At 36.4% G+C, this 18,785-nt stretch overlaps 1 protein-coding gene and 1 long non-coding RNA gene across 2 annotated transcripts in view; one reads left to right on the top strand and one right to left on the bottom strand.

Annotated features, from left to right (window-relative positions):
* LOC113239498 overlaps positions 1-10,720 on the bottom strand; it is a 35,703-nt gene extending 24,983 nt beyond the window's left edge. Inside the window, exon 1 of the long non-coding RNA XR_003311191.1 lies at positions 10,545-10,720. This is a non-coding gene — a long non-coding RNA (uncharacterized LOC113239498). The remainder of the gene's footprint in view (positions 1-10,544) is intronic.
* On the top strand, positions 7,087-15,352 carry LOC113239495 (UDP-glucuronosyltransferase 2B4-like). Its single transcript, XM_026476527.1, has 9 exons — positions 7,087-7,228; positions 7,319-7,480; positions 8,960-9,047; positions 9,155-9,347; positions 12,982-13,179; positions 13,392-13,611; positions 13,951-14,170; positions 14,252-14,471; positions 14,580-15,352. The coding sequence occupies exons 2-9, from the start codon at positions 7,328-7,330 to the stop codon at positions 14,845-14,847; spliced, it is 1,560 nt and encodes a 519-aa protein (XP_026332312.1). The 5' UTR covers positions 7,087-7,228; positions 7,319-7,327; the 3' UTR covers positions 14,848-15,352.
* Positions 15,353-18,785: the final 3,433 nt, after the last annotated feature.

Here is an 18,785-nt window from a genome sequence, read left to right as displayed (position 1 = left end):
TAGACTGTGCAAACGCACGTTTATGAAACGCGCGATTGCATTGCTACCCTTGCGATTTATAGGCGATTGCACCGCTTTTGCATCGCTTTTGCAGCGCGTTTGCATCGCTGCTAAGAGTCACCGTGTGTTACCGCTCTAAGGTTTTATTACTTACAGAATACAAATAGACAGCAACACAAAAACAAATGAGACCCTTGTTTTTCCAATCTCATTGTTACCACTAACGCATTTGGTTTTTGGTTTGGTTTTGGTTACTTTTGAGATATTGGCACCTAAAGTTTTTTTCTTTGTAAAATGTCAATTACACAAATTTTATTTAACAATAAAACTACAACTAAATCTTTAATAAATACATATTTAAAAAAATACACTTACAGAGGGGGTCGCACACCTCGTTTCACTGATTTCAGACATGTGTTACTAACTCAGTTTCGCTAAAAATTTCGATTTGGTGTTATGATAAGGAGAGCAATTGGAGAATATCGGAGAGTCCTAGGATACGTATGATGTATGTAAACCCGTCTGCGTCTGCGTTTCCGCCAACATATCCGAGGCGTGGCAGAACCCAGTAGCCGAACCCGTTGTTGTATTTCACGCGCATACATCGTAATTTCAATATTCCCAAGCACGCTATATTAGTGAAGATAATGACGGAATTTGGACATACAGCCATAGATGTTTGGATTTACCATCTGAATGCCTTGTATTCATGCCAGAGTAACAAGCGGATCCTGAATATCTTATCTATCGTCATCCCCATCGCCAACTCATTTATACGTTCCACTGCTGGACACGTGTCTCCTCTCAGGCGAAAGTTTAGGCCATAGTCCACCACGCTGGCCCGATGCCGGTTTGGGGACTTCACACGTCTTCCGAGGATTGTGAACTTTGACGTGCAGATTTCATCACAATGTTTTCCTTCATCGAAAAGCTCATGGTAAATTTCAAATTATAAATTAAATTTCGCCCACAAATTACGAGAACCTCAGAGGTGCGAGACCGGATACGAGACCACGACTTTTGTTTGAGAGGCGGTAACGAGACCAAATCATTAGAGCGTTTACACACTACGTCCGATCCGTACCAGCAGGTTGATTCAGAGCCTTACGATAACTCTGTTGTCGACCGATTCGATTAGGTATCGAATCGAAACCGAGCCGAAATGACGTCACACCCGTACGATTACTCGTATTCCTCGACCGGCAAAGGCTATAACGTTATTCAGAACACGGTTATCGAATGAAAGTTATCGAACGTCCTACTGTTTACAAAGCAAGAATGTAAGTAAAGTAAATGGATATCTTTTATTGTTTTAAATAAAGTCTGGATTTTATTCAATTTTATTAATACAAGACTAACGTATTTCTATATTTTAGGCAATTGAAGTCTTAAAAATGTATATAATAAAGGATTTTCGTTTTTCTTATAATTTATTTCATCGACTAACGTCGTAAACGCTGTTGGATTACGATATCGTATCCGAATCGTACGTTTAAGTCGAATGTTCTGAATAGCCCGGAAAACGCCCTTCGATTCGAGAACGATAGCCAATCGAATGATTCGGTTAAAATATCGAAGAGTTCTGAATCGACCCCCAGTACCGAATCCCAGAAATGACACTGTCACAGGGAGCATATTTTTAGTGAGTAAAGAGTCTTATATAACTACCGAGCCTCCCCGTGACGCGATGGTGTCCATGTCGGATTTTCCTCCGGAACAAAAAGGTAGCTATGCAATAATAATAATAATAATAATAACGCACACACTCAACATAGCCCCGCACTAGGGAAACCCTGTGTCGCGGGTGCCATGCACACACACATATACAACCACAAATTACACCCAAACTCACGAGAGAAATAAATGTAGGTCATATAAATATTTCTCCCGGCCCGGGAATCGAACCTGGGACCTCTGCGTGGCAGTCCGGCATGGTAACCATTCGGCCACGGAGGCAGTTGTATGTAGTGCGAGGATGTGTGTAGCGTGAAACGGTGTTTCCGCCGAAGTTGTGCGAAGTAGCTTGCCGGTGAGAGGATGCGTAGCGACGCTGTGAAACTCCGTTCCGGTCTGCTATATTGGTATTGTAAAAGTAGCAAACATTCCTGCTACATTACCCGATTTAGTAGCAGGAATAATTTTTTCACTCCCAGTGCTGGTAATCTTCTTAGAAGACGTACCGGTGATGTAACTTGGATATACACGGGTAACAAGAGTTCTAAATGTTTTTTTTCGTTCGTTTTATAAAGTTTGTACAGGCATTAAAGCCCTTTCTTCATCCGTTTTTTTTTATTATTGCCTCCCGAGTAGAGATACTTGGAAGTCTTTAAATAGACTGCGGACCCAAGTCGGCCGAAGCAAGGAGAGCATGCACAGGTGGGGTTATAGCTCTGAGAGCGCATGTATTTGTGGTGTCTCTCCTGAGACTGGCACATCTTTTGTCTTGTCCTGCCTGCCCCTACACCTGCACACGCGAGGATCTGTGCAACGCCACTGATTATGCTGTGTCAGTCGCTGCGGACTGGTCCTCACAAATATAAACTTTATTAAGAACAAGAAGCAGAGTTAGCAACCGCCCACAGCCAAAAACTCACAGTTCACAATAGCTCGATACTACTAAACTAGCTCCGTCGTACGTAACGTCTTACGTAATGCAAAACAAGGTCGAATGTCATCAAACTAAACATGCAACAGATTTATAGGGTTATAGTTGGTACATCTTTACTACACTATACCATTAAAAAAGAGTATTTATATCAGACTTATAATAAGACAAATTGATTTCTGCACCGTCTGGAGATATCAATGTAGTTACCGGACTAAAAACTAATACTCGATAAAGATGGAGTTATCACGTTACCTATTAGTGATGTAATACTTCTTGCGCCATAATAACTACAATTACGTTGCTCATGGTCAAAGTCTCGGACGCTTTATTTGCGTACTCATCGTGAGTCGTAAAGATTCACTTTATTTTAAATAATTACTAATGCGTTTGTGGTTTACAAACTACCTACTCCCGGACACATAATTCACCTTGTATTTTTATTCTCAAAGGGCTAGAATAAAAAATATATTATTATCATCGAACAAAAAAGTTTTTTGCAAATTCCAATTTTGAACAAGAACACGGAAATGATGTTAGGTATGCCTAAGTTTTTGGTCAATTGAATAATTTTTTTTAATTTAAGATCAGGGCATAGCCTTGATATTGGCAACTGGCTGGAGCTGATAGCGACCAATAATTCAAACCTTTGTTTTTATGTATCTCTGTAATTTTTGTTTGAATGTATTAATACTAACCTCATATTATAATTGTTCACTCGCTCGTTAACTAGGGCATTATACTGAAAGTACAAGGTGCCTCGAATTGTGTGTCCAGTATTGTATAAGAACTAGGTAGATAGGAAGCAATTATCAGATAATCTTAAGGAAATCTCATTACCTATATAGCAACCTTAATAATTTAACTGCCTCTGTGGCCGAACGGTTACCATGCCGGACTGCCATGCAGAGGTCCTGGGTTCGATTCCCAGGCCGGGAGAAATATGTGTATGCCCTACATTTATTTCTCCCGTGAGTTTGGGTGTAATTTGTGGTTGTCTATGTGTCTGCCCATGGCACCCGCGACACAGGGTTTCCCTAGTGCGGGGCTATGTTGAGTGTGTGCGTTATTATTATAAAAATAACAAAGCTACGATATTGTAAGAGTTTCTCTGAATGGCAAAATACGAAATTAGGTTATCCGACAGAGAGCGACCTTAGATGACCTTGGCCGTCGACATAGCTGGTAGAATAAGCAAGGTGAAGTGGCAGTGGGCTGGACATATTTGACGAAACAAATTTAACCGCTGGGGGAAGACCACTCTCTTCCGAAACTCCAACTCAGATGATCTTTATTTCAAATGCTAGCCAATTACACTTGAAAAGATCATACTGATTAAACTCTACTACTCATTCGCAACGCAGATTTCCCTGAGAAAAATGAGCAAGAAGCTCTAGAGGTTACTCTTTGTTAAATATACATTTGAATACAGTGATAATTTATAATATTTATTTCCAACATCTTTGATCGAGAATTCCTGCAAGAGATAAACGGGTCACTACCACGGATTTTTGTCATCTAAGTAAGCTGTATAATGATAACCTTCAGAATAAAGTTTTTGTTTCACTATGGTTTCCAAATGTCCTTAAAATATTATTTCCAAAATGACTGTAAATAATGTAACATTGTAAAAGAAAGCTGGTGGCAAAAATCGCACGGAATTAGTAGCTTTTTAAAAAAATATACAATTTTAGAAATGAAGCCTTTTTCGGATTTGTTTTTCAAACAAACCATCGTCTACAAACAGGATTTTATCATATGTGCTTATCTATATTATATTTTATCAATGGCTTATCGTGCATTATTTTATAAAATCTTTTTCGTTACTTACAAATAGGTTACTTTTTAAAATTCGACTTCATTATTGAGATTGCATTACCTATACTCGTTGTAATTTTCATTATTCGAAAACTGTATTTGGAGTTGTAGGTATGTACCTATACTTGCAACGCATTACAAAACGTAATGTAATGTGTCCTTGAGTGCTTTGGTTGAATTGAATTGAATGAAGTCATGTTAGTTAATTCCTGTTATCACAAAAAAGCTGCGCCTCATTGCGTAAGAGTGTATAGTTATAGTTATAATCAGAGACCGATCTTGATAATCAATGAGAATGAATAAAGATAAATTAATGGCTAAAAACAAGAGAATGATCTAAGTTTCAAGTAAGACTCTAAAGTTGAGATCTATAAAACAAACTTCGACTAACTACCAACCACCATAAGGGTGACCATAGTTCGAAGGAAGTTGCATCCAAATTCGATGTCATGGGGTAGTTATAAATTAACGTTTTTTTAGCCGTCGTGCATTTCGCTGTCATTCACAGAGACGCAGTATATTAGCTTAAGGCTCAACTTACACTGGCGCAGAGTCCAAGCGTCGCCTCGCGTCCTGTTCAACTACAACGCCTGGATCACAGTGTGGTCGGCGTCTGACGCCTCACTGCGCTCAAGTAACGCGCGTTCACCCTTGACTCCATATTTGCAAAACACAAATTTGGGATTTGGGAATAATGGGAAAATAGAGATGAACATACCATAGGCGAAAAACATGACGGGTCGCGACTGCGCCAGTGTGAGTTGAGCCTAAGTAAAATTAGTAGAGACATGGTGTTTCTACAAGTATTATAAAGGAACTTCAAAAGTTGTGAAGTTGTAAATTTGTATTGTGGCAATCAAGCTGCTGTGCAGTTTGTTTATAAGACGTATTATAAAAAGAGCAAACACAACGAAGTTAACTGTTAGGGATAAGATAGACCGGTTAAATGTTAAAATTTCCTACATCCCTGCAGATGTAGTGGTAGCTAAATACGAAATGTATTTTTGTATTTCAACTGCAGTCCCTCACACTTGTTTTCTGAAAAATGTTATGGGCAACAAATATTAATTTACAATATTGTTATTTGCTGTGTTTTTAATCTCTAAAATTGTTACACTTTAAAGATATAGATTACGAATATTAAATCCTATAGAGTAAAATCCAATACGAAAAATGATACCGGGACTTCAGAAGGAGATAATGTGCACTGCTTTGACTATAATACTATATAGTGTTTAGGAAATGAAACTTCTTTCCGGATTTAAATCGCGTATATTTGTTTTTTCAAACAAACCGACGTTTCGGGCCGTTTACAGGTCCCATGGTCACGGTTTACTGAGGTGGTACAGTCTTCTGACTGTAGATGAGAACTCGATACCATATATAGTGTTCTTTAATAAAAATGGAAGTAAATAACCTTGCTACTCTGCCGGTAAAAGTTAAATGCCATCCAGATATATATTATATATAGCGATATTTGCCACAGCTGTGGGCAGCGAAATCCGACTGTGTATGCGGTATTCCTGCTGTTCAATCTTAAGCAAAAGTGCGGCTATCCGCATTGGTGTCGATTTTTTTATGAGATTAATTTTATTTTCCCACTCTCTGTCCGCATCAAATTAATAAAATAAATAACACAAGCGCAGCTACAGACACAAACACCAGTATGAAAAATACACTCCGTACTTTGGTAAAAAAAATCGATACAAGCCCGGCAAGACGGTATTAAGCATTGGACAAAACAACTAAATAAGTATTTCGGGCTTTGCAATCTGGAACTACTGTATTGTGATATAGGATCAAGAGTAGATCCAGCTCGACACTTAAGGTCTCAATTCAACTCTATGCTGCTTACGATAAGAACTGTACGAACAGATCGGGGCTTAGTAGGTACACAGGAGACCGTATCATTAGTAAAGTCGAAAGAAAAGAAAAAACAATGGAAGGGCCGTAAGCCTCGATTACTATTAGAACCTCTGTCGCAAACATTTATGCTATCATAATTGGAACACTGTGAACCTGTGAACTTTTGAGGTCGATTTTTTTAAAAAGAAAAGTACCTAAAAAAATTGTATTGAAGGTAGGACATTTTACTTTACGGAAACATCGAGGGAGAGTCCCAACATAACCCCTGAGTCTCTCTGGGCTCAGGGGTATCTATAAAGATTCCCTCCCCCCCCCACTCGTCAAAAAAAGGGTAAGTTCCGATAACTCGAACACGTTAAGTTCAGGGCTTTAGATCGCAAAGATCTGAGGGGCATTATCACTGCACACGTATTCATGTCTGTCAAATTTAAAAAAAAACCTATTTATTCTTAAAACAAAAATTGCATTAGAACAGGGTCCTATATAACATCTAGGTAGACAACTAAGTTACACAAATTCCGTCATGGGACATTGCAATAATGAACGTTGGCATTCTAATAAAATCTAATAAACAAGAAGTTAGTGGGAGACAGAGAGGAATCCACTTTATTATTTATATCTAAATTAAATAATAATAACGTGAACGACAAATTAGCGATAAGAGATACATAAAACACAGTCTTACGAAAGGAAAGAGATAACATGTCGTAACAGTTCTACATAAAGCAACTATTTATTTGAATACAGAGAAGCGAACAAGTTGACGCTAATTTAGCCTTCAAGAATTGGTTACAGCCGGCGCATTATAATTTAGAAGCGTTTAGGTGACTGCTTGTGCGGCTGTGTGTAGCCGAAGTATACCGCATATAAATTGAATAAAAAAGATATGTATGGTCCGGTAACTTGAAGTTACAAGAACACTCGTACATCGCATACAAGGTTAGTTAATAAAATAATGTTGTTTTTTATAGAACTTTAGTTCCGTATTCAATGTACAAGTTAGACATAATTATAAAACGTTGTTTTTAGATCATCACAATGTTCGGACTAAAATGGTCATTATTTGCGACATTGGCTTCGTTGTCCTGCATCGATGCCGCTAACATCCTTGTGGTATTTACATTCCCGGGAAAGAGCCACGGAATCCTTGGAGAGGGTTATGTGCGGTTGTTATTAGCGGCTGGACATCAGGTTAGTGCTCTGTGGTCACTTTTCTCAAAGTTTCTCTGGTGGAAGGGACACGCCTGTCCTGAACAGTTGTTGTCACGAATAGTTGAAAGTAGAATACGGTTGAAATTTCCTGTGATTTTCAAATATGAATGATGGTCTGAATCCACTGTATTAATTATCGGCAAACTGACCCGTTGAATACATTTAGCAACGTTTTATTAAATACCATCTTTCTGAAATACTTATGAGTATAATAAATATGAGGGTTACCATGGCGCTAACGCCACTCACTCGCTGTACTCATACAGCCCGCGACCGGTACCCAATTTGCGGCAATTTAAAATATACGGCAATCACGCTGCGTTCAATGAGTGGGCAAGGTTAGGTATTATTGAAAATGCACCACACCAAAACGGTGATATTGGGCATCTCACACCACTGTGGGTGGCAATAAAGAGCAGAGTGCAACTTTTGACACGTCAGCTAGAGACGCCAGTGGCTTATCGTTCAGTAATTGTTCTGGGAAGGGCACTGACCGAGGTACACTGGGATATTCTCCTGTCTTCTCGACAGCGACCCCGGTGCCAAGTCAGACTTTGACCCGACTACCGACAACAACTGTGACTCGCTCTGGTCGTGCATCACGGCCACCTAACAAGGTGATTTTTAAATAGTGTACATACTTATTTTTTATAATGACCTGTTATTATTTTTATATCGTAGTGTTATTATAAAAGTATGTTTAGTCGAACCGTCCGATTTCTTCCTAGTGGCGAGTGTCACGAACAGTTAATAAATAGGAACGTTTTAATAAATGCTATCTTTCTGAGATACTCTTTTGCGTTTTATATAAATTCACAAAGGATTTGTAATAGTTGCAGTGCCACCCAGAGCTTTAAAACGAAAAGATATGAGGTGCACTGCCACTTCACCCTTTATCCGGAAACATAAGCTCGAAAGTCCCGTGTGCTTGTAATTTCACCAAATTAACATAACTTTATTGAAAAATTTACTTCAGTGTTCGTAACGAACATATCCGTTGAAAAGGTTACAAGAAGCGACTTTAAATTTTTGTTTAGGTATGTTGTGCTCGCCAATTTTGATGCTTTTATTGTGACATGCTCTCAGTACTGCTGCTGCATCAACCTGCTCGAGCGACGTATTGTGTTTAGCTTTGCGAAATGTATTGCGATGATGTAAACAAATCTCACTTCGTTCACTTTATTTGTCCAAACACCATACTTTGCATACTTAAATTTCATAGAATATCATAAATAAATTGATGCTAAAGTAATATACAGCAACTAGTTCTGCCGCCGTTAGTTGAAAGGGCGCAAGTGACATTTTTTCATACATTATGTATACTGGATAAGGTTTTTTGATTTCTTTTCCTTGAACATTATTTTCTTGGTTTTGAGTTTTGTCACAAGCGCCTTTTCAACTAATGACGACAGAGTTGTAATCTTGGCTTTTTTATTTAAAAAAGAACTGAAATTTCAGGTGACGTATATAACTCCGTTCCCGTCTAAAAAGTCGCACCCAAACCTAATTGAGGTAGACGTCAGTCGTAACGTGGATTTATCTCCCAGTATGTTTTACTATTATATTACGATTTTATGAAAATGCCTGAGTAAACTTGGGATCATATTTAAACACAAGATCGTTGGTTTAATTGAAATCTGTTTTACCTTTCAGCTAAGTTAATTGATATAGGAAAAATATTGGATAAAGAAGTAGATCCAAATGATATGTCGAGTTTCACGGATATATTGTTAGCCTTAAATAATAGCACTTATACAAATGAAAACGTACAGAAATTTCTAATGGATCCTTCGCAAAAATTTGATGCAGTCATTGTTGAATGGCTTTTCGCCGACTTATCTTGTGGGTAAGATTTATGTTTTTTTTTTCCAAAAAATGCTTGACAGCCACTGATTGCAACGAGCTAAAACGAAAAAGATTAAATTGCGATTGTGAACTATGACAATGAAATGGCAGTGTCTTGTTGTTATACAAGTAGTACCGATATACGAGTACACTTCAGATTATACTTTAAGTCAAGGGTAGGCGGGCCTTTTTTACTTGAAAATCAGACTTTCACTTCGACAGATTTCTTTCTTTTATACGATCAGTTTGTTATTTCGTCAGATTGGTACATTTAACTGAACCATAGACTCCCGACGCACAAAAGGAAATCAGGGCTTCTATAACATACGCATTAAACTACAGACCTAGAACTAGTTCATTTCTTAAAACAATGTCAACCGTAACTAATTAACGTTTTTGAAAATTCAATCTCTAACGTGAAGAGATGGAGTTTAACGTGAAAATTAATTTTACGCGTGGGACGTCTCAAGCGTTCGCTTTTACAAGTATATTTATTATGCAAGAAGCGGAAGTGACAACTTCCCTAAAGCAAATCGGTCAACTCAGACCATGATTCTTATTTCAAAATCACTGGAGTTTTCTCCCGGAAAGTTTTAAATTTTTCCGGTTTTTTTCTCAACGAATTAACCATAGTTTAAGTAAACAACGTAAATACAACTACAACCTATTTTTAAATAAAAAGGACGGTACAAAACATAAACCAGGCAATGTGAAGCGTAACATTTTGGCACCGTTACGCGCATCAGCTGTTTGGTTCGGGTTATCGCCCGCTTTTCGGGACGCGCGAGCAATACGCATCGATACGATGGCGCTGCTAAAAAAAATTATTAATTTCATTTTAGCGTAGCGAAAAAAAATTTCAAAACGAAAAATTCGCAAGCCGAATATATTTTTTAATCCGAAAGCCGAATTTTCGTAAAATCCGGTAGAAATTTCCTGTGATGTTCAAATATGGAAGATGGTCTGAATCCACTGTATTAATTATCGGCAAACTGACCCTTTCACCCTGTATATTATTTGCATATGAAATCTACAAATTGATAAAACACGACCACTTATTCGTAAAACAGTTTCCCCTGAGAAGAAATATTCACTTTATTTTGTAGACAAGAAGTCCTATATTGCATGGATATCTCTGAAATTCACACTGGGCAGCTTAACGTCGCTCAGCACCTGTCTACCTTTCAAAGAAATATACCTTATTGTTGTAAAGCTAGGTTACACTCTGCATTGCTCGTTGCGGTAAAAGCCGCCGACGACAGGCGGTGTTATGCCGGCAGCATAAGCGTTACGTCACGCTGCAGGGCACGGTTTTACTCTTTTGTTAGAAGAAATGCATATTTAATTTAGTAGAGAATGTGTAACTGTCTAACGGGGAATATGTGTATTACAACGAATGTAACGACGTTACACCCGCTCCCAACTCGCGCGCCCGCGTGTTGTCTATGGTAGCGAACGACTGATGCGCTCCCGCGCATTCCCTGACCCGCGCCCTATAATATGTTGTCGTCTATATAAATACACGGAATTACACCCACCGTCCTCCCGACCCGACACACGCCCGATCCGCAACCGCTCTCTGTACGTTATCGCTCTATCTGTAGAGGATAAAGTTTATGCAGCGTCGCGTCACGTCACCGTGGCGGTGGCAATTAATATAATATTATTTAGTTAGATAATAAACCTCTTTTGACAAACTGATCAAACCATTTTAATTGTTTGTATAGTTAAAACGAAGATAAATGTCGGTTTCAAAGAAAATGACAAGGATATCAAATTAAATCCTTATCCTTTAGGAGTGGCCGCCCTAAAGTAAATATTAATAATAACTATTGGTGCAGGTGGTTAATTTTATCTATTAAGGCGTACAAATATTTGTAATAAAAATGGATAAAGCTGGTACAAGCAGAGGCGTAGAAAATGTTATTAAGAGCAGAATATAAATAAATACACATTGGCACTGAAAAATAAAAGTTGTACGACAAATTGGCGAGGCAGCAATAGAGACAACTGCAACGCATCTATAGCTATAAGCGCTGAAAATGCGTTTCTTCGGGAAAGCAATCACTGTTGTTTACCTGACTCTGTAGAAAAATATATATGGAAAAATTTTTCACAATTTTTTGTAAACGTTACGACAATATTATTGCTGATTTGCCAAAATTTTCATCTAAACATACAACTTTGTGCAGTGTAAGAAAACAATATCTTAATAGTGATAAATGCATATTTACAAAGCTAGAGGATGTCTAACTTCCCGATAAACTGAGTAAAAAATTTAGAATATTTGAAGATGGTGATACGGAAAAAGTACTTATTTTTGCCACTGGTCAAAACGTACAAATTTTACCGAAGATAAGGAAATAGCATGGCGATGGAACGTTTCAATTTACACCCAAACCATTTTATCAAGTTTATTCATTACATACATTTCGAAGATGATCGAACTAAGTTACATTTTATACCATTTGATTTACATTCTATTACCGAACAAAGCACATGATACATATGTGAGAATGTTTAGAATTTTCAGAGATAACTTCTCTCTGAATATGGAGTCGAACAAATGTGACGATGAAATTGTTGTAAATAACTCAGTGAAGAACGTTTTTGATGACGTTTCAGTCATTGGCTGGTATTTTTTTTAAATGCTTTAAGACGTAAGTCCCTACAAATGAACCTGAATTCTACATTGGAAGGCAAAAAATACTGGGCTTATTTTATCAATTACCATGACGTCCCGTGCCGTGTGTATTCCTGAAGCTCTCTTATGAGGAGGCTCCGAATTCAGAACAGTTTTTAAAATAATTATTTAATGTGCTTTTAGAGTGTATTAAGATTATCAAAATAGTATTAAGTACTTTTTTGTAGGGTAATAACATGTAACATTTTGTATACACTGTTTACATTTATGTAACCATACTTTAACGAAATAACAATCACACCGTATAGAAATCTGTCTTAGTGAACATCTGACGTTGAAATAAAAATGGGCTCAACCAAACCAAAATTTTCCAAACATACACTTCGTTAGGCAGATGGAAACATTTTTTTGATACAATTTCTGAAGGAGGTACAATCTCTGAAGAGCATTATCCTTTAAAAGGTATGTTCTTGTCGATACGGTAAACACCTTTCTGTTCTGTCTAAACTCCTCTACTTAACTTGCTTATGTATAAGTCGTGATGTATCACGACGTTAATGTTTTCGTTAGCGTTAATTTGGTTGAAATTAAACTCATCTTCGGCCTCCAACGTCCATGCCAGTTATCCACATTTTTTATCTGTTAGATTTCAGATATAGTCGTCATATTGTATAATGTGGTCTAGTACATTTCGATTTCGAATTCCAATTGCTTCCAGGATGCTTCTATTCTGTTTTATTGGCTAGTACTTTTTCATCGGATTCCCTCTCTTGCCCATTTATTACGTGTCCTCAGATGAAGAGACTTCAAATAATGTCTATTTAATTACGTCATGCAGGTGCAGTGATTTGATTGTTTTTAGAATTTTGCATTTATGTTAAAAACAAAATGAGAAATATGGAATCAGCCGTTTGTGTTCCTTAATTTGCAATTAAGTCTGTCTAATATGAACTTGTCTAAATTCAATCTGACATCAGTACACTATTTTCAGATTATCGGCGGTGTTCAATTGCCCGTTGATATGGTTTTCAACAGTGGAACCTCACTGGATAGTCACAAGGTTAATCGATGAACGCTTAAACCCAGCTTACAACGCCGATTGTATGACAGGGAACTTACCACCGTTCACCTTCAAGGAACGGGTCCATGAATTATGGAACCAAATTTTTATAGGTTTTTTCCTTGATTAGTGAGTTATATTATTATATATATATATAAATCACAGTACTTACAATTAATTTTCTCGAGTACCGAAGGAAAAACATTGCAGTCACCACAACAGAGTCTGTTTGTGACTTTTTCAATAAGAATTGTGCAATTTTAATTCCTTATTAATATAGAGAATTTATTTTATTATTGCTTTGTTTTCCTGTACTTACTATACATATTTAATGGTTGCAGCTTTTATGTGCCCAAAGAAGATAAATTATATAACGCATTATTCGGACCAGCAGCAGCTGTAAGAGGAATATCGTTGCCTTTATATAATGATGTAAGATTCAACGCGTCCCTGATGTTGGGCAATTCACATGTTTCGCTGGGACAAGCAACTAGATTGCCCCAAAGCTATAAGCCAATAGCAGGATATCATATCGACCCCGATGTTAAACCTCTGCCGGAGGTAAGATCTAATCTCCTTTTTTTATACCGTTTCGTAACTCTCGGTATCACCAGCAACAACAACCAAATGTTCCAAGTCCTACTGCCCAATTTGAAAAAGTCAGGTGAATTAAAATTGAAATTTTAATAATCTGTAAATTTAAATCAAGAGGCGACTCGATCAAGCATTTTGATATCATAGAGTATTACTGTCGTCTCTCGAAGGTCTTAATTGTTTAAATTGTTATAAGGATACTGTAAGCCACAGCTATAATGCACCAAATAGACACATTGCTGCAGGGTCTTTATTAATACACTTAACAAAAATTACAATTAAAATATTACGATTACATATTTTCAGGATTTGAAAAAAATCTTCGATAACGAGAAGCGTGGCATTATATACTTCAGCATGGGCTCTAACTTAAAAAGTAAAGATTTACCGGAAAAATTAAAGAAAGATTTATTGAAAATGTTTGGAACACTGAAATATACCGTCCTTTGGAAATTTGAAGAAATACTTCCGGATTTACCCAGAAATGTTCACATCGTAAAATGGGCACCTCAGCCCAGCATTTTGGGTACGACACGTGAAATCATCTTTTTCTAAAGTGATAATTACCTCACTAATACCTGACGATAAAACTTACATTGTTTTGCAGCTCATCCAAAAACGATTCTGTTTGTAACCCACGGAGGCCTGCTGTCAACTACTGAGACTGTTCACTTTGGAGTGCCTATCATCGGTATACCAGTATTTGCAGATCAATTTAACAATGTCGACAGAGCCGTAAATAAAGGTTTCGCAAAGCGAGTCGACCTCACCTATACGATAGCTGATGATCTAAAAGTAGCTATTGTGGAAATCACTAGCAATCCCCGGTACGAATCTATCCGTGGATAATATAAAAATTCAAAAAAGTACATGACAATTATTGTAACAAAAAATGAATGCACTGGATCTTTGAGAAATAGTTTTTTGTGTTTCAGGTATGCAGCGAAAGTGAAGGAGTTATCCCTAATATACCACGATCGCCCAGTGTCTCCAGGCAAGGAACTGGTGCACTGGGTTGAGCATGTTATCAAAACTAAAGGGGCGCCACACCTGCGCTCACCAGCACTGTATGTACCTTGGTACCAGAAAATGTACCTTGATCTTGCTGCCCTTCTATTGGCTGGATTAATAGCTATTAAAATAGTTTTAAAACGATTGTTTTGTTCGAAGAAGAGTATAACTTCTGAAAAGAAATATAACTAAAAAGAGCATTTGTAAGTGTATGTATTTGGGAAATAAAGACAATTTTAAAACGGATTTTGTGTTAAGAAATTTCTAAACACACAAATTCTGGAAACGGCCGATTCTTTAAATGGCAGAGTCTGAAAATGACGGAATTTGCACAATAAGCCGGGCAAATAAATTGCACGTTTTGGAATGATTTTGTATACATTTTTACTTATGGACCAACTAATATGCACAACTAGTTGTGTTATAACGTATACATACGTTATAATGACTTGAATCAAACACCAAACTGTTAAGCGTAAAATAATAGTCGATTCTATTCTATTCTAAATGAGGAACATACATACTCGTATGTACGCAAAATGGGTCGGAGTGCTCTTGAGTGTCACTAAATGTGTTACCCCAGTGAATTCGGGTTGGTATTTAGTATTATCTATATGTAGGTATATTGATGTTTTTTTTGAAAATTTGATTGACAAAACTTTTCGATATTTTTCTTTACTTTCAAATATAAGAAATGATTAATAAATGAGTGTTGTACATATTTGATTAGTTTATTTTTTCTATAACGTTTCACTGACAACGGAATTTAACCTTCAATAGTCGGACGTAACTTTGCTAAGGTAGATTATGTTTGTCTAAGCCACTGGCCACTTATGATGATAAGTAGAATGACTAAATTAGGTGTCACTATTTTCATTGTCATTTTGATTGTGCCCGAACACAAAATTATTCTTTAAAGGACTAAGAATAAATTATTTATGTGTGATATTTCTGCAACTGGTGAAAAAATTCAACATAGAGTCATCAGTAGCAGGAAAAAGTTGTGGTATTTCTTAAATAAAAAAAACACGCAGGTTACATCTGTAAAAAATAACTTGAAAGGAACCAAAAATTCGTCAATTACTTTGGACATGAAAAATAATATTGTTAAAGATACTATGCATATATGTACTCGGGATGTAGTACAAAACTGCATTGATGAAGTGATGGACCAGATGAAGAAAGAGGTATGTTCAAATTTTGGTGCTGTCCAAAAAATAATTGAAAATAACTTAAATAAATTTTCTGACAAATTGTCAGTGGAATATGGATATTCTTTGTGTTTCATGAGCATTGGACCCTGAATTATTTTATTTGGTAATTGGGCGACAGAGGGAATTAATAAAATTTGAGAAAAGTTTCTTTACGATGAAAGGACTAATAAAGGAATAATAAAATTAAGAAAAAGAAAATTACTTGGAAAATTGTAAACAGCGAAACTGGAAGAGTGAAACCTCGTAACCTAGAGATTCAATTAATAATTAATTACCAAACAGCAAAGACTGATGTAGACGTTGCAAAAGTTTCCAAATAGTTTTTTAATGACATTCCAATTTCGACAACTAAATCGTTTCATTCGTCTCCCGCAGTCACTGAATCTGTACTTAAAGAAAATATTGGAATCAGTGGTGCTCTGTAAATACAAGAGACATTCTAAAAACTATTCTATAGTTGATTGTATTCCTCCTTACTTAACATGTATTTTTAACAAATTCATTGATAATGGAGTGTTTCCTGATCTGATGAAGCTAAGCAAAGTTCTTCCTCTTTTTAAATCCAGTAGTAAATCTGACCCCACCAATTTCAGACCTATTTCTATCTATTCTCAGTTGTTCACTGATGATACTTCCTTATTATTCGAAGTTAAAAGGCAGCAATTTGCCTTTAACGAAGTTTAAAACTTTTGTTTAAACAAAACTAGTGCTAAAGCTTATTTATTATACTATTTCTGCTTATTTGGATGATAAACATTCTTGGGACTGAACATTTGGTTCTTTCAGGTTAATTATTGTTATAACATAAATCTAAACAAATGTTGTATATAATAAATAAAAATTGTAAATAACATTCCTTTAATTTTGTTGACAAATAGCGTTAACTTTCTGTACACATTATTCTGTTGTAGATGGCGTTTTTTGTCACTGAAAAAAAATGACGAAATGTGAAGCGCACGCCCTCGTAATATTTTTGTGATATATTGACAATTCCTATGCCAATTATGGGTTTCTTACGCAAGAATCCATAACAAGTGTTCCTTCAGATATCCAAGTTCCAAATTCCAATAAACTGAGGTAGCCGTTATATGGTTTTGGAAAAAAGGATTTTAAGTAGCAACACTATCAAGTACCTATTTTGCAACGGTGAACATTTAATATGCTTAATACACATAAAATAGAATGGTAGGATAAAATAATACATTTTCATAACCATAAAAGGGCGATGACGCAATAGTAACAAATAACACACGAACAAAACTGTACCCATGTGTACGATGGTAATCCTGCCGTTAAAAAATCTGACGTTTCCAGAGTCTGCCATTCACCGAAAAAAGGATTTTAAGTAGCAAAACTATCAAGTACCTATTCTGCAACGGTGAACGTTTAATATGTTCAAGACACTATAGAACGGTAAGATAAATGGATAAGTTTTCATAACCATAAAAGGGCGATGACGCAATAGTAATAAAGCAAACACACGAATAAAACCGTACCTATGTATACGATGATAATTCTATTTATAGTTCGGTAAATCAAGGTTATATGATATAGTGTCCGATGGTAAAAGTGGAAAATATGTGGAAGTAAATTATCATAACATGCTACGTGCAACGACTACGAATTTGTTTGGTGTATTAACTTCTGCTGTGACCTTTGCCCGCAAAATAACAGCCATAATTGGTGTGTCATAGTTCAAAAAAGCATTTCTTTCCGTTACCAGTTTCTTAACTAAATTATCTTTTTTCTGGATTTTAAAAGTAATATTTTATGACATTATGTTTTTGTTATCGAGTAATTAGTTTAAATTTCATTTCGTTGCTGTTCATTTTATGTTTTGTTGAGACCTTATTGTTTGGTTGTTGTTGATTTTTAATTGTTGTGCAGTTTTTTGTAACATGATAACATAGCAATTGAATACTTTTCATTATTATTATTTTTTTCGCACACACTCAACATAGTCCCGCACTAGGGAAACCCTGTGTCGCCGGTGCCGTGGACACACACATAGACAACCACAAATTACATCCAAGCTCACGAGAGAAATAAATGTAGGCCATACGAATATTTCTCCCGGTCCGGGAATCCAACCACTACCCAATATTTCTTTTTTTTATACCTGACAGGCAAATGACTCTGGGACCTCTGCTTTGTGTATTATCTGTTCTTAAATTACTATTTAGTGAAAAAGATGGTTGTCATTTTTTTAATTAAACAATATTTAATTACCCCATTTATATCAAAACGCTCTGCTCTATTTGAGAAAATTATATCTTTCCTTAAAACCTCCCGTTACTCAAAACGTATAAAAATTACTTGCGTCCTTTTGAATTAGGACGGCAGTGTTGTAAAACGGTGGTTGTTCTCAAAGACAAAGGTTTAGACACGACCAAAAAGTTACCAAACTTTAACCAAATTAAATCGGCTGAATAAAGGAGAAAAAAAATCAGTTTTTAGGCCTTAAAATCCATAGTGAGAAAGTCCATCGCTCCTTACCAGTGGTTGAGATCAACCTGTCCCTGCAATCCTCCTACTTGAGACTCCGTTCCCGGTGCTCAACAAAACACGACACTTAATTTTGCCAAAAGCTATTTTTTTATTTATTTAATTTTGTTCAAGTTACAAAGACCCATAAATTACATAATAATATAATATATACCTTAAGGAATAACATACATACAATATAATAAAACACTATTTCTAACTAATCTACACGAATTGCACTTGTCAGTGACGTGTGGCGCAATCTGGTGTCAGCTTATTTGAGCAGAACATATCTGACAAATATCCACACGTGCAACGTGATAAGTTTTTGAACTCAATCAAGTTGAGTCACAAATCTGGAAAAAAGGACTCATCATATTGCAACTTTATATTGGAAGTGCCTTTTTTTTTTTTTTTTTTTACGGGGGGTAA

The sequence above is a fragment of the Hyposmocoma kahamanoa genome, unplaced genomic scaffold (genome assembly GCF_003589595.1).
Source record: "Hyposmocoma kahamanoa isolate Upper Pololo Valley unplaced genomic scaffold, ASM358959v1 99879, whole genome shotgun sequence".
Lineage (NCBI taxonomy): Eukaryota > Metazoa > Arthropoda > Insecta > Lepidoptera > Cosmopterigidae > Hyposmocoma > Hyposmocoma kahamanoa.
This window is presented reverse-complemented; position numbering and strand designations above follow the sequence as displayed.